This window comes from Octodon degus, unplaced genomic scaffold, assembly GCF_000260255.1.
Source record: "Octodon degus isolate 3935 unplaced genomic scaffold, OctDeg1.0 scaffold00064, whole genome shotgun sequence".
Lineage (NCBI taxonomy): Eukaryota > Metazoa > Chordata > Mammalia > Rodentia > Octodontidae > Octodon > Octodon degus.
The window spans coordinates 9,185,117-9,200,733 of NW_004524640.1; the positions used below are offsets into that span (position 1 = coordinate 9,185,117).

The window sequence follows — 15,617 nt, forward strand, 5'->3', positions numbered from 1 at the left end:
ATATATATATTTAGTGATCTGCTGATTGTCATCCCTATCCACTATGACATATGAGACAGCTCCATGATAGTTTCCGTAGATGGGGTCCCTTGTTCCCAGTGCCCCGGATTACCAGAATCGTCCACCCTGCAGCTGAAAGACACTTGCACTGATTCACAATAATGGAGGACTCCACAGCATAGCTTCAAGCACAGGGCTCCTTCTGCGCATGCGTGAGTCTCGCTGGGCTAGGTAGGGCCTGAGATTCTTGGTTATAACACGTATCTTAGATTCGCTGATACTCCCTGGTTGTTCTTTGTTCCTCACATCACAGAATATGTGAGAGTCTTCACTTCCCCATTCTCACCTGCACTTGAATTTTAATTTTTGCCAATCTGAGGAGTTCTGTGTTTCAACTGGCATTGCTGGTTACTGGCGCCTTTGAGCACATTGTCAACTTTACCATGTGGTTCCTCCCACCATAATCAACTCCTCATGCTCCAGCCAGATGTAAGCTTGGAGAAGGCAGGGCTGGGTCTCACATGACAGACTCACGTTCCTGCCCAGTCCGGGCATAGGCTGTATCTCCCTTTCTCCCTCCGAACCTTAAGGCCCAAGCTCCCCAAATACCTGTATAATCAAAACTATAGTCAGTGTTTAAAAATATTTAGCACCCTCAAAAACACACTGCCATTAATCCTTCTCAAAATCCCCTCCTCACGTCAAACACACTCATTCCGTGGTCTTGACACTTTCTGAAAGTCGTCTCTTGTGAGTGCAGCTAGTTGCACCGTCATGGCTGCCTTGATGCCCTAAATTGATTAAAAATGTTGACCTTTCAAGGTCATTTTGACCTTGGGGAAGAGGCAAAAGTCTCGTGGTGTCAGATTTGGTGAATAACGAGGCTGCTTTCCCATCGGACCCTCTCAGAAGCAGCGTCCACCATGTTTTTGAGTTGCGTGTCACGAAGATGCAAAGAGGCATGTTTCAGGAAGTGCTTCAGAGAAGGGTAAGAATGATGGGAGAAGTATGTTCAAAGGGAGCAGAGTGTTTTTAGGGGATTAATGGCAGTGTGTTTTTTACAGTAATAATTTTTTAAATTTAAACCATAATATTTTGGTCATCTCTCGTAGACCCTGCTGGGTTTTACTCACACTGCGTCCTCTGCGTGGAACGCTGTGTCCTTTCCAGCCCTGGACGCACCCACTTGGGTTTAAGGCCAACTTCAGGAGGCACCTCTTCCGTGAAGCCTATGCTCTGACCAGGGCCCTAGCACATCCGTAGTGACAACCACTCTCCTAGGGGCCTGTGCTGGCCCCATGTCACTTGCTGCTTCAGGGATAAATCTTTTCTTATTTATTATGTATTTAGTACAGATCAGACTCATAGTGATTCTCCTGTTTTCAGCCTCCCAAGCACTGGGATTACAGGCGTGCATCACCACACCCAGTCTAAATTAATGTCTCAGTGCGCCCCGGGGTGGGGCCGGCAAGGCACACCATTGCTCTCTGCCTAAACAGACGCTTTATTCTGCTGAGCTATCTGGCAGTCCCCATCTTTTCTTCAGAGCCAACTCTGACCCCAGCAGAGAGAAGTGTCTAAGGACCAGTGCACGTCTCATTCTCTGCTTCCTGGGCAGATGTTTGTGCTGTCAAGCATACAGGCGGACAAGCCTCAGAGCCACCTTCTCCCACATTGCTCCTTTGCACCCTGTAAAGTCCTGAGGACAAGGACTGTATCACGTCCGCAGTGCTGTCCCCTGCCTCACCAAACAGGGCTGAGGCTTTGATTTGCGGTGTATATTTGCTGATGCTGCAGTAGAGTTACCTGGCAAGGTACAAAGTGGACTTGTCACCTATGGCTGGGCTCAGATCCCAGCCTCTTATTGGTATAATTGTCTGCAATTTACTTGGCTTCTACAGTCTTGTCCTCCCCTTTGTAAAGGGGCTAACAGCTTTACAAGGATGACGTTGATACGAAACACAGCTGTGTGTGCAGAACATCAGAGCATTTCTGTGTCCCAACAGAACACAGCGTGCAGGGCTAAGTGTCAGGGGAGTCATGTGTCCTGCAATGTACGTGAGACAAGTACCTGCTGAAAAGGTGAAGTTCTGTTTTCTGGCACCAAGAATAGTTTCTGGCAGAAAATAGGTACCTCAGGGCCAGCCAGATAGCTCAGTGGATTAAAGCACCTGCTTAGGCAGACGCAGGGACCAGGTTTTGACCCCAGGTGTGCTGTGCCAACCCCGGTCCTGACCCCGGGGGTGAGCTGAGATGGCGTTTGAGACTGAGTGTGGTGACGTGCACCAGTAATACCAGTGCTTGAGAGGTTGAAAACAAGAGAATCATTATGAGTCCAATCTGTGTAGTGAGACCTTATAGACCCTGTACTAAATATAAAAAAGAAAAGAAAATAGGTACCTCTAAAAGGTGGCGGGCTGGACCAGGAAGCTTGAGCTGTCACACACTTAAGATGCTCAGTAGCTACCTAGTCAGATTTTCTTCTCTTCATTGGATCCTGGTCCAAACCCATCTGGAAGCCACTCCCTTTTATGGGAGGAGGATACTGGGGAGAAATGTGGGAACACAGCTTCCCTTCTCTTAACAGTAATTTTTGATTCTTCCATGTTGCTCTGATTTTTCCAGAGCAAGATAACAACCATGACAGACTCTTTAGGTGGTCTTCAGTGAGCCCCTTCTGCCTGTGGCAAAATCCCTGTGAGGTCTCTCCCTGGGTCTGACCGTAGGGCCCTTTGGCTACGGGAACGCTGACAATTGAAAGTAAGGCTTGATAAAATCTTTGCACACTCAATCTTGTCACTTTGAAATGTCCCTCGTTAGAACCCAGTCATCACACAATGAAGACACCCAAGCCAGCATTGGGGAAAGAGTGCTTCCCAGGCAGCCCTACCTGAGTGCCATCCTAGCTGCAAGGTGTCCATCCCAGCTGTGGTACCCACGCCATCTGGAAGGATTCCACCCAAGCTGTAGGACCCACACGAGCTGAGGCACCAGAATGCATGGCACAGATGACACAGCAAGCAGAAATGAGCCAGGCCAGCAGAGCCCTTCTCATTTGCATGATTGGGAGCAAATTTTTAAGCCACTGGTTCTGGATGAGGTTGGGAACACAACAAAATAAAACATGCCCATGACTAAAGTAGGTGTGGAGGGGACAAGTCAGTGAGCTGAGGGTGGGGGTGCTGCTGGCATAGAGGCCCACCAGGTGAAAAGCTCCAGGATCAACTGGAAAGCACAGCTGTCCTGAAGCCCGTTCTCTTGAGGATTCTTCCCTGGGGTTCCAGTCCCAAGTCCTCCCCTGCTGACACTAGGGATCATTATTAACTAAACAAGGAGATGCCCAGGCTCACAGTACAGGATGCCAAGAAGTGGACAGTTTCTGCAAAGTTCACGGTACAGCCCGGTGGGCTCATGTGGCATTGTCTGTAGGTCCTCTGGTCCTATGGCTTCAGCAACGGACAGTACGCATGGCTATGAAACTGCTTGTTCAAGACCTCAGGAGCAAGAGATACTCCCTCAGTATCCCCAGCAGAGAAAAGAATTTCCCAGAAAGCACCACACACCTTTCCTTGCATCCCATTGGCCTATGCTGAGTCATATGCCCAGTGCTGAACCAATCATATGTGTGAGGGACAAGTGGGGAGGAGAATTTCCATCAACCAGTCAAACTCACCCACTGATTTCAAGGAATGTGTGCAATCAGTTCCTCTAAATCTAATGGGGAAGTGGGACAACATGGCAGGGTACAGTCCAGCAATGTAGGGGACACATCTTCCTAGGCCAAGGAGGAGAATGATATTTTTTTACTAGGTACACTGGGACAGGATGGCTCTGTACATGTTCTCCTGATCACAAGGGAAGAGGAAGGGAAGTCTAGTAGGCAGTTAGGGTCCGCGGGGCTATGCACTCGCCAGCACCCTGCCCTCCCTGGTCCCCACTGCATCATGAAGCACACATCAAGCAAAGGAGCAAGACTCCGATGTGTGCTTTCTTTCTTTATTATTACACTTTCTTTGAGGAGCAGGTGCCTCTTCCGCACTGTGTCTAGTACTTGGATTTGCTCTTTTCTCCGTATTTCTCCTCCAGCGCTTTCTGCAAATTCATGTTCATGGCATTTTTCTGGTGCCACCGTCCTACAGAGGGTGGAAGAGGACCAGCGCCGATCGCCCAGCAGCCTCAGCAGGGCCCAGGCCGGCGGTGACCGCAGCTCTCCAAGTCCTCCCAGGATTCCCACTCCACTTCTGGCTCCGTCTGGGCCTCAGAGCCACCACGCTGCACCCAGGAGGGAGCAGATGCACCTCCCGTCACCCGCAGTCCCACCTACCCAGGTCGTCTGTCTTCCTGCCATGCCAGTGTTCCAAGTCTCGCACCGATTTCTCCAGCACCTCAGGCGTGTAGGAAGCTTTCATGAGGCTCTTGGTCTCGTGCGGCGACCCTGTGGGACACCATGAAGAAACCCCCAGAGTCCCAAGTCAGTGGAGGTGGGGTGCTCTATGGCTTGCTTACAACAGGCACTAATTGCCTCTGTAGATGGAGGGCAGGACAGGGAAGGGGCAATGGAGGTTCCCAGGGTACAGTAGGTCTGAATTCAAACCCCAGCTCTGGATTTAAGAGTAACACGGCCTCTGATAAGTTTTCAACCTTTCTGAACTTCTCTTTCTTCATCCAGAGGAGTAAGATTTCCTCCCAATGCCTCAAAGATTGAATGACAGATCAATGTTCAGTCATTCAATCATTGATCTGAGCATCTGGGTGCGACAACTAATGCCTGCATCTTTTTTTTTTTTTTTTTTTTAACTGGGGATTGAACTCAGGACCTTGAGCTTGCCAAGCAAGCACTTATTCTACTGAGCTATCTCTCCAGCCCCTAATGCCTGTATCTTCAGGAAATTTATCTCAATGCCCTGGATCAAAGCACAAACCAGGAAATAAGTTACTGTAATGAAGAGCCATCAGAAACATCAGAGAGAGGCCCAGATCCCAAAGGATAACAAGGATCGAAATGATCCAGCACAGGGGCTGAGGGCTGCAATGCTGGGACTGAAGCCAGAGCCCAAGCGTGAGCAAGCCATCCTGAGCCACACCCAAGGGCAGGACCTCCTGGGCTAGACACATCTGGGTGCACTTTAGGACAGCAGAGACAAGGCGCTCTTAGCAGCACAGAGACAGGCAAGGTCGCACACACCTATAGTCCGAGCTACCCGTCTGGGAGACTGAGGCAGGAGGACCACCAGCAAGTCCAAGACCAGCAAGCTTAAGGTCCTGTCTCCAAAATAAAATCTCAAAAGGGTAGGAGCAGCTGGGGAATATAGCTCAGCGGAAGAGCACTTGTCAAACACAGGTAAATCCCTGGGTTCAAGCCCAGCACCATTTTTTAAAAAATTTATTTATTTGGTACAGTGTCTAGCTATACAGCTTGGTCTCGTAGTGATCCTCCTGTCTCAGTCTCCCCAGTGCTGGGATTATGGGAATGCGCCCACCACGGCCAGTCTCGGTGGTCAGCATGGCTCCTGGGCCAACACAGCATGTTGCAGGCAGCCTGAGTTAGATAGAATATTGTAGGCAGTCAGACAGGGTCAGACCCTCAGAGGAAATAACAACAGCCAGGCGCCTTACAGCCGTGGGAGGGATGGATGCCCCTGCTGTGAACCAAACCTGAAGACTGGCATCCAGGATTGATCATTACTTAGGAAGAATTATTGTTTGAAGGTCATCAGATAAGGTCCTGTTTTACATTCATGCCCACTTACTAGGTGACTCGCTACCCCATTTGGTCCTGGGCCTAATCAATTTTACCTGAGAAATGGGGCTTGTAATCCCATTGGTTGACCATAGTTTTGTCCCATCTCTTGCCCACCTTAGCGAGTTCCCATTCTCTCCACCTTAGCCCCACATGGTTTTACACTATAAAAGTCCCTGAAAGAGACAGCTTCCCGGGGAACTACCCAATTGGGCCTCCTCCTGCCCCTCTCTCTGACAGGAGCTTTCTTTCTCTCAATAAATATATTCTGCTCATAACCTCCATTTGTTCCTAAAATTCATTCTTCGGCTTTAGAGAACATGAACTCATGCAGGTCAGGTCGGGAGATCGTTTTTCCCTACGTCATTTGGAGGTTCCCTGTATCATTTGGAGGTCACCCACCGAGACCAGTTTTTCTCCCTGTATCAGTACCAGGCATTGAAGCCAGCTCCTTGCATTCACCAGGCAGGCTCTTAGACCGCTGAGCTATCTCCCCAGCCCCCAGGACCATTTTTAAAAAGAGAGAAATAAAAGTCAGTTCATTTATAAAGAATAATAATTGATTTGCTTCACCATCAAAGTAAAAAGGTGGGTCAATATCGAAGTTCTAACCGGAAATAATCATCATTGTAGATCTGTCTATAATACAATTTTTTTTTTTTTTTTTTTTGAGGCAGGGTCTTACTATGTAGCCCAGGCTGGCCTCAACCTCACAGTCATTCTCCTGCCTCAGCCTCCTGAGTGCCAGGATGACAGGGATGTGCCACTATGTCCAGCTTACAATCCTCTTGTAGGACTGACCAAAAAGCTGACCTAAAGCTGGCGTAAAACTGGTGTAAAACAGAACCTTACCACAGCACGCTTATGAACAACACACTTCAGGAAGAAAAGCAACGGCCTTAGAAGAAAGGCCTGTGATGCGAAAGGGAAGCAGTAAAGTTGGCCGTGTGTTAATCAGAACAACAGAGCCAATGTCTAATAGGAGATGAAATAATGACAATGACATTTAACTTTTTCTCCAGTTCTGGGGACGGATCCCAGTGCCCTGCTCATGCTTGGTGGACACAGTCACTGAGCCACACCACAGCCCTCTAGCCATTTTTGAAGGTTTACCATGTACACAAACCATCCTAGGAGCTTCCCATGAGCTTAGGCATTAAATCTTCTCAGGCAGTTTAAGAAGCAACTACAGTATGACCCCCACTTTACTGGTGAAATCACTAAAGCCCAGAGAGGTCAAGTCACTTGTCCCAAACCACACAGCTCCAGAACTCTGACTCAGGTCCTGTGGCCCCAGGCTAAACTTAAACTACTTTGTTTATGTGGACAACTCTGTAAAATAGCAGCCTACAGACAGGCTGAGGAGAGATGGAGAAATTAAAGAGAAAGCCCTCCATGTCCTTAAACTATTTAGAAAAACATGACTACTTCAGAATTTGTTGACTCTACACATTGAAATGTTCGAGGGAGCTACTAAATGAGTAGGAAAATCTGGGCATGGTGGTGCTCGCCTGTGATCCCAGCGCTTGGGAGGCTGAAAACAGGAGGATCACTACAAGTTGGAGCTACGTAGTGAGACCCTGTAGACCCTGCAGACCATATACTAAATACATTTTTTTTAAAAAATGGGGGCTCACTTTTTGTAGCCTCCAGGCTTGTCTCAAACTCAAAAAAGAAAAAATGAAAAAGCTCAAACAAATCCAAGAAAGGAGAAAAAAGGATAGAAAAAGCACACACAGAAAACACAAACCGAAGTCATGGAAATAAATCCAAATATGTCAATAATTCAAATAACTATAAATGGACTAAGCCTACTGCTTCACAACAGAATATCAGGCTGTGTCAAATGTTTTCCAGGTTAAAATTATTTAAAGCCTACTGATAAGATGCAAAATTTTAAGATACAAAGAGAAGATAAATGTAGAAGGCCAGAAAAAGATGGAACAAGCAAATACTAACAAAAAGCAGTCTGATCTAGCAATATCTATAGCAGACAAAATAGACTGCAAAGCAAAGACACTGGGAGACATTAAAAATGGGTGTGATTAACTAAAGGTGCTGCAATAATTCTAAATTTGCTGCATTGAAAAAATCTCAAAATAGATAAGGCAAGATCATCAGAAATGAAATCAACAAATCTGCCGCGATAGCAGAGAATTTAAAGATCCGTCTTTCAGTAATTAATAGTTCAGGAGAGAAGATTAATAAGGAATGGCAGGATCTACAGAGATGTAATTCATAAGGCTGTTTTTGCCTAACACCAGGCCCTGTACCTGACAGGCCACCTCACACACAAAGCTGCCACGGGCTGTTCCAGAGTGGATCTCACCAGCTTCAGAGGACTAAAGTCATTACAGTTGTGTCCGCTTAAGAGGAGGCTATTGAGCCAGAGAAAGAAGTTTTTAGAGGCTGGTATTTATGGCTTGAAATGCTTATGTAATGGGACGTTAAGTTTGGACCAAAGCCTTCCCTTTTGATGCGATTGGATATCAAAGCAGCTGAGAAGCAGACTCATCCTGTGGATCTTGGAAGCAAGCGCCTAAAACCTGCCAGAGAACTCAATTCCATGTGGTTAGAAAATGACTGGATTTGAGGGAAACAGCCAAGATAATTTTTTTTCAGGGTCTCACTATGCAGTTCAGGCTGGCTTTGTGCTCGCTTTTTGTAGCCCCCAGCCTTGTCTCGAACTCGAAGCCATTCTCCTGTGTCAACCGCCCAAGTGCTGGGATCACAGGTGTGCACCACCACGGCCAGTTCCAGGGTGGGCAGGCACCACATGGGAGGCTGGGATCGAACCTGGGACCTTGAGTTGCTTATGCCTCTGAGCTATCTCCCCAGCCCATAGCTGTAATCTAAAGGATTTTTTAAGCATTCTGAGTCACCTGTCCTGGGATGGAGATGCCCTTCCCACCTTTCACATTAAATCTAATTAGAGAGGCTCTTGGGTCCCATGTACAGGCTGAAGGACACAGAAGAGCAAAGGATTTGGCCTGAGATGGCAGTGGACATGCATGTGGCCAGGGACCCTTCTACACGTGCAGTGGGCACGCAGGGTCTGCGGTCCAGAGTGGACAGTGAAGGAAAGATCAGCCCCAGGTCAGGTTAGTTCCATCCCAGAGCTCCTGGAGCCTGATGGACCCCAGAAGGGGAGGTGCTGAGGAGGACACCACAGGGCTTCAAAACAGCAGGGAGCCTGGGGACTTCCCATCCAGCAGGAGGGAAGCACATCCATGAACCCTGGGGCCACATGCAGAGCTAGGCAGGACTTCCGGATGCCCAGGGGAGAAGGACTTGGTTTCAAATCCTTGCCAAACAAGCAAGATAGTGAAACCATCTTCAGACAATGCCCCCATGTGACTCTTGGGATTCCAGCCTCCCCAGCCAGCCCTGGAGCCTGGGACTGAGGCAGCAGCAAGACACAGGCTCGACCCCACGCAGGCCTGGAGCCCAGAGTACCCATGGACCCTCTGGGTCCCCCACCCGGCTGTGGCTCCTACTACACACTGCTCCTCAGAAGCTCGTTGTATAAGCTTGCTTAGGTGCCGAGATCTCAGAACTGCGCATTATTATGATATTCTGGTTTTTTAAAATCTTGGAAAAGACTTTTGTTATTTAGTCACATTTTACAAAGGGGGAAACTTAGGTAAAAGGGACAGAGGAACTGGGCACTGGGCAGAGCTGGGGCACAGGGCAGAAATGGGATTCAAATGCCAGCTCAGTGCACACACACACACACACACACACACACACATATGCACACATACAACATGCATGTGTGCTTACATATACACACATGCACATACATACAACATTCATGCACACATGCATGCATGCATAACAGCAGGACACATATGCATGCACACACAACATGCATGCACATATGGACACACATACATGTCATGTGTACACACATGCATGTACACACAAGTGCACACGTGCATGCACACCTGTGTGCACATGCACACACAAAATGCATGCACGTATGTACATACACATGCCCAAGTGCACACCTGGTTCCACACCTGCCTCACCTGCACAGTCCCAGATAGCACCGCCCTTCCGGTCTCCAGCCCGGAGTCATCTGACTTCTCCCCCCAACACCCTCTACCACCACCCCAACACCTAAGGTCCCAAAACCATCAAGAAAGGCTTCTATGCTGCCTTCTGCACACATGTGCACTCAGCTACTTGCCCACCTTGGGGTATCTGGGCTGCACCTCCTGGGTAGTCTCAGGCTCCAGCTCTTGCCCCACTGGGCTCTATCTGGTCTCCACTCAATAGCCAAGTGGATCCTTTCATAAATGGAAGTCTCTCCTTTGCACCAAATCCTGCTGTGGCTTCCACTGAAAAGGTAGCTGAAGGGGCCTGCCTGACCTCCCCTGCCCTAGAAGCCCAGACTGGTCTGTCACCTCCAAGCCTTATCCTACCTAGGGCCCACATGCTAAAGAAACCACGGCAGCGAAGCCTGGGCTGTCCAGCTGCCTCTGGCCAGACTGAAGCAGGACTCGCCTGAGAGCCTGCTTGCTTTCTCCCTCTCTCTTCCTTTTTCCCATCATTCAAGACCCGGTACAGGCTAAACTACAGAATCTTGTGCCAAATACATGCGTTGTTTGTATGGTATGAAACACCCCATTTTACTATTCTTTCCTGTATTCTGCAATCATAATCCATCTGCCTGACAGACTGTGGACCCCACAAGGACTACGGTCCCCTTTCTCGTGTCTGCCTTCCCTACACCCATCTCCACCCTGGCACCAATTGCAATGCCAGGACACACAGGTGCTCGAAGCACACTGTTAGGAGTTTGTCAGAAGCCTTTCTTCTATAGTGCTCAATTTCTATAATAAGGTATGTTTTTCAGTAGGGATAAATATGTGATGAATCACCAAGCAAAAAAAGGGGGGCCTGTCATGCTGGCCCCACCCTGGGGTGCACTGAGACAGCAATTGAGACTGGGCATGGTGGCACATGCCTGTAATCCTAGCACTTGGGAGGCTGTAAACAGGAGAATCACTGCGAGTCCAATCTAGTAGTGAGACCCTGAACACCCTGTAGACACTTCCCTAAAATACAGAAAAAAAAAAAAAATCACCAGGTGAAACCAAGTCAAAAGTCCCAAGTCTGGCCATTGGTTCCCTTCAAGGAGGAGGTGGATGTGGGCAAAAGTAGCGGAGGTGGCTCCAAGGGTCCCTGGGACCCTTTGCCCCTGGAGGCTGCCTGTGCTGTTCAGGACTGAGCGCTTAGCAGCACTGAGGACCTCTACACACTTCTGCAGGGGTGGTAGTTCTCATGAATAAAACAGGTCCTACACATCTACACTGGTTTAAGTGCAAGTACAAGTTTGCTTGAGCATTAGGAAATCAGTTAATATGATTTATTATTGCGTTGACAGATCAAAGAGAAAATTGTAAGGCCACCTAAAAAATACAGGACAACAGTTAATACATCAGCACTTATTTATATTTTATAAAGAATAATAAAGGTAAGCCTCTGCAGTGCAATAAATATATTTTCAAACTTCTCTTAAAAGCACTGGATTACTAGGGCTGGTCAGATAGCTCAGCGGAGTAAAGTGCCTGCGTAGACAGACACAGGAGCCAGGGTTCGGTCCCCAGCCTGCCCTAGGGTGCACTGAGGCAGCAATTGAGACTGGGTGTGGTGGTGGCACCTATAATCCCAGCTCTTGGGAGGCTGAAAACCAGGAGAATCACTGAGTCCGATCTGTGTAGTGAGACCCTGTGGACCCTGTACTAAATACATAAAATAAATAAATAAAAATAAGAAAATTGCATTACTTAGCAAGACCCTATCTCAAAATAAAAAGCAAAAAAGGCTGAGGATGTAGCTCATTGCAAACGCCCTGAATTCAGTCCTCGTCAGGGCTGTGAAAGGTAAATGACTGCGTGTAATGCTAACAACCAGGGACGCTGCAAAGACGCCAGCTATTCCCGCTCAGATGCACCGTCGCGCTGCGTAACTTAGGGGGGACCAAGGCAAAAGCAAGGGAGAGACTGCGAACCTGGCTGCCAAGGTTCAGGTTCCACCTGTGCCTGGTCCTACCCGTGTGACCTGAAGCAAGTTATCTAACCTCTCCGTGACTCTATTTTTTTTTTTTTTCTATCTGAAAAATAATGGCAATGATAGGACGAAGCCCGTAAGGTGCTGGTGTAAGCTGTGCGCGGTGGAGCACTGTCTCGCGTCTGCTACGCACTGTGCACAAAGACCGCCGTGAGTATGACTCAGCAGAAGCGCCAGAAGCCTGCAAATACTGGAACTGAGGTGAACCGAGTAAGGTCCCTGGACATTAGATTAATAGACAAACACGAAAACCGCGGGGCAGGATGGCGCATGAGTGCGATCTCAGCCACGGGGAGGCTGAGGCAGAAGGATTGAAAGTTCAAGCCCAGCCTGGGAGACTCAGTGAGCATTTGTCTCAAAAGAAGAAAATTAAAATAGATGAGGATGGGCTGGCCGGATAGCTCAGCGGACTAAAGCAAGCGGTTCAATGCCTCACCATGCCATGCCAGCCCCGCCCCAAGGGCTGTAATCCCAGCGCTTGGGAGGCTAAAGACAAGAGGATCACGACGAGTCTGATCTGTATAGGGAGACCCTGTAGGCTCTGTAATAAGTGGATAAAAAAATAAAATAGATGAGGACATTGGCTCATGCCCTCTGACTTCAAAGCCCAGTATTGCAACACAGCTACTACTGCTCTTACTAATAATAACAATAATAGCTTCGAACAACACCAGCAGAAGCAACCTCAGAAAATTAGGGAAGGGCCTACAGGGTGTTCAAGGTCTCACTACTAGATCAGACTCGTAGGGACCCACCTGTTTACAGCCTCCCAAGCGCTGGGATTACAGGCGCACGCCACCGTGCCCAGTCTCCATTGCTGTCTCAGCACGCCCCCGGGGGCAAGGCCGACACTGCAGACCCGGGGATCAAGCCCCCGGCCCCTGAACCTGCTTGCAGGCGCTTTAATCTGCTGAGCTATTTGGCCCGGCTCTGGAAAATGTTATAATTTAATTTAATTTAGGTTTTAGTGCTGGAGATTGCATGCATGCTAAGCATACATTCTACCACTAATACTACAGTCCCAGAAAATTAAATTTTTTAAATGATACCATTTGCAATGAGGGGAAAAATCTATTTATTTTCCTGAATAAATCTAACAACAACAAAAAACAGCTCATGATCTTTAGTAAAACAAATTACAAACTGTTATTGTCAGACATTGAAGGAAGATTTACATTAATGGAACTACAAACAGTATCTATAAATTATCAAATTTACTATCATAAAGCTGATAACTGTCCCTAAACTGAGTGGTAGACTTAGATTTAGTGTCACTCTGGGTCAGGTGGTGAGCATCTTTCTTCCGGACCCTGTGGTGCCTCCCGAAGGCCCAGAGCAATGAAGCCCCCACCACAGCAAGCCAAAATAACCCTTTTCTCTTTATAAGTTCATCCTCGTGAGCATCTGTCACAGTAGTAAAAAGCTGTCCCTCAACACCACGCCACTGTCACCCAGCACACCTGGATGCTCACAGTACCTCCTCACTGGTCGCTCATTCCTGCCCCAACACCCTCACATCCAGCACAGCACCCAAGTCGTCCTCGTCCCTAAGGCCGGCAGGGCCATTTGCTTATGGTCCTTGCGTGGTTTCCTGCCTCCCTCAGGGAAAAGTCCTCCCTGGGTCTGCAGTCCTCGGCTGCCTCCCTTCTGATTCCCACACACACAACCATGTGGCCTCACCTGCCTCACCAGCCAGTGCCAACCCAGGCAGGTGGAGCTTGAGACGGACACAGGGCCAGGGACAGTGACTGCTGCGCTGCCCCCGGGGCATAGCCCTGCTCCCAGGGTTTGTCCGTTTCCGGTGTGTAAACACAGCTGCCAGGGCAATCTTAAGATAGCATTTAAATGTCGATTGGTTCTAGGAAACGGAACAATTGACCCTTGCGAACCGGTGTGGCCCGGTCAGTGCTCCCTTGGCACTGTTCTGCAGGCCAGCCTGGGTGGTGGGGTGTGTCGTTCTCTTACGTTTATGAAGTTTTTCACACAAGGCTGTATGTATGTAAGAAAGATACGCGATCACCTTGCAGAGGGGGAAGCGGGGTCACGGAGCCCAGAACAAGGACAATATGAGCTGTGTTCTCACCCCCTCCCCCAGCACCACTCCTCTCCAAACTCAAAGAAAACCTCAGAAACGCTTCCAGTGGGTGTCTGGTTCCTTGGGTGACCGGGAGCCCAGCCAAGTAGGGGAGGTCAGCCAGGCCCCGGAGCTCTCGGAAGGCGGCGAGGGAGGAAAGAGCCTGGGCTTCTACAGCAAGGCCGCACCACAGCGTGGGCCCCGAGGGGAGCCCAACGTGTTGGCCGGGACCCCATGTGAGCACTGTGGAAAGCCTTCTCTCCGGCCTATAGTGTCACAGTAGGGAGGTGACTGGACCTGGTACTGGGGACAGACCATGCATGGGTCAGAAGGGAACCTTGGATCTCAGTCCCAAATCCACCTCAGGTTACTAACAAGTCTCTGGTAATGGATCTCAAATCCACCTATCAAAGGGACATACTAGCGGCCGCCACCACTACCTGGCAGGTAGGGCTGCTCAGACCCACAGGAAACATCTAGATGGCTCAGCCTGCCAGCATCCTGCCTTTCCCCACCGCATTAAGTGGTACCCCAGGGAAGGGACATAAGACCTGGCAGCTACTGAGGACTCCACAGTGCCACAGGCCGAACACCTTCATGATTTCAGAGGCCCCTGCCCACCACCCAAGTGAGCGCCACTGTGTCCTCGGCATCCCAGCACCCTCGGGAGGCCACTGAGGCTCAGTGGTTAAGGAACCCGCCGAAGGTCACACCCAGCCAGGGAGGGAGTCTTTGAGCTGAGCCTTGAGCCCAAGATACCCCACACTGTCACTATGGTCAAGGGTGTCAGGCCAGCGAGGCTGGGCCTCCCACTGGCAGATTAAGAAGCTAACAGTGTCCTGGGGTGTAAGAGACTGGCAGCCACCACCCAGCTATGTCATGCGCACACAAAGACAGACTGGCCGGGCTTGGTCACACCCAACACCCAGGCAGGATGGGCCCGGCATGAAAGATGCCCTTGGGGACATGAAGAGGGTGTCCTGTGCCTTGGGCTCCCAGATTGCTTAAGGGGTGGACACCCCAAAGACCCTCCCATTTTCCTGCTCGGTGCCCTGGAGACCCTGGCTGTTGCCCCCCCCCCGGGGCTGACCTTGAAATAAGTTGGACCGCATGTTGTAACCCAGATCATAGTAGTCTGAAAAGATGGAGGAGGTTTGCACAGGACTCTGGCTTCTGTTGGACCACGAGCTTCTCCTCCTCTGGCCTTCTGAGGCTTCACTGATGACCTTCTGAGCCTGACGGGCAAGTGGGGACAAGTGGCCAAGGATGGGAGAGAGGGGCAAGTCCCACCACGCCCCTAACTCCTCCCTCTCCAACCCTGCCTCACCCCCTACCCATCCGTAAGGTGTGGCCCTCAGGGCTGAGGAGCTGGCAGGCTGGAGTCCCTGCCCCAGCCCTGCTCCTCCTCCCTCCTATGTGGCTGGGCAGGGGCAACAGGGGTGCCAGTGATCTCAGTCCCTCCCCCTGCTACATGGAGCACCCACTGTGTGCTGTACTAGGGGGCCCTTCACAGCCTCACACTAGTCCTTCCACTTTATAACTGAGGAAACTGGGACTGGGGCAGAGGCCAGACTCACCCAGCCCCATAGAGAGCCCTGCTTGCTCCCCGCCACCACAGCCTCACACAAATCAAAGTGCTTAGCTGTCACGGAGGCCAGCTCCTTCCTTGCAGTAATGGGAAAGCTGAGGCCCAAGAGGTAGAGCCCAGGCCTAGGAGGTAGGAAA

The 15,617-nt window shown here is 49.7% G+C and overlaps 1 protein-coding gene across 1 annotated transcript in view; it reads right to left on the reverse strand.

Annotated features, from left to right (window-relative positions):
• Nucleotides 1-3,975: 3,975 nt before the first annotated feature.
• Nucleotides 3,976-15,617, reverse strand: part of Tex33 (testis expressed 33) — a 19,650-nt gene continuing 8,008 nt past the window's right edge. Inside the window, exons 4-6 of the mRNA XM_004634683.2 lie at nucleotides 14,983-15,127; nucleotides 4,325-4,435; nucleotides 3,976-4,133 (exon numbers count right to left, since the gene is read on the reverse strand). Of these exons, the coding sequence (XP_004634740.2) occupies nucleotides 4,045-4,133; nucleotides 4,325-4,435; nucleotides 14,983-15,127 (345 nt within the window). The 3' untranslated portion in view covers nucleotides 3,976-4,044. The remainder of the gene's footprint in view (nucleotides 4,134-4,324; nucleotides 4,436-14,982; nucleotides 15,128-15,617) is intronic.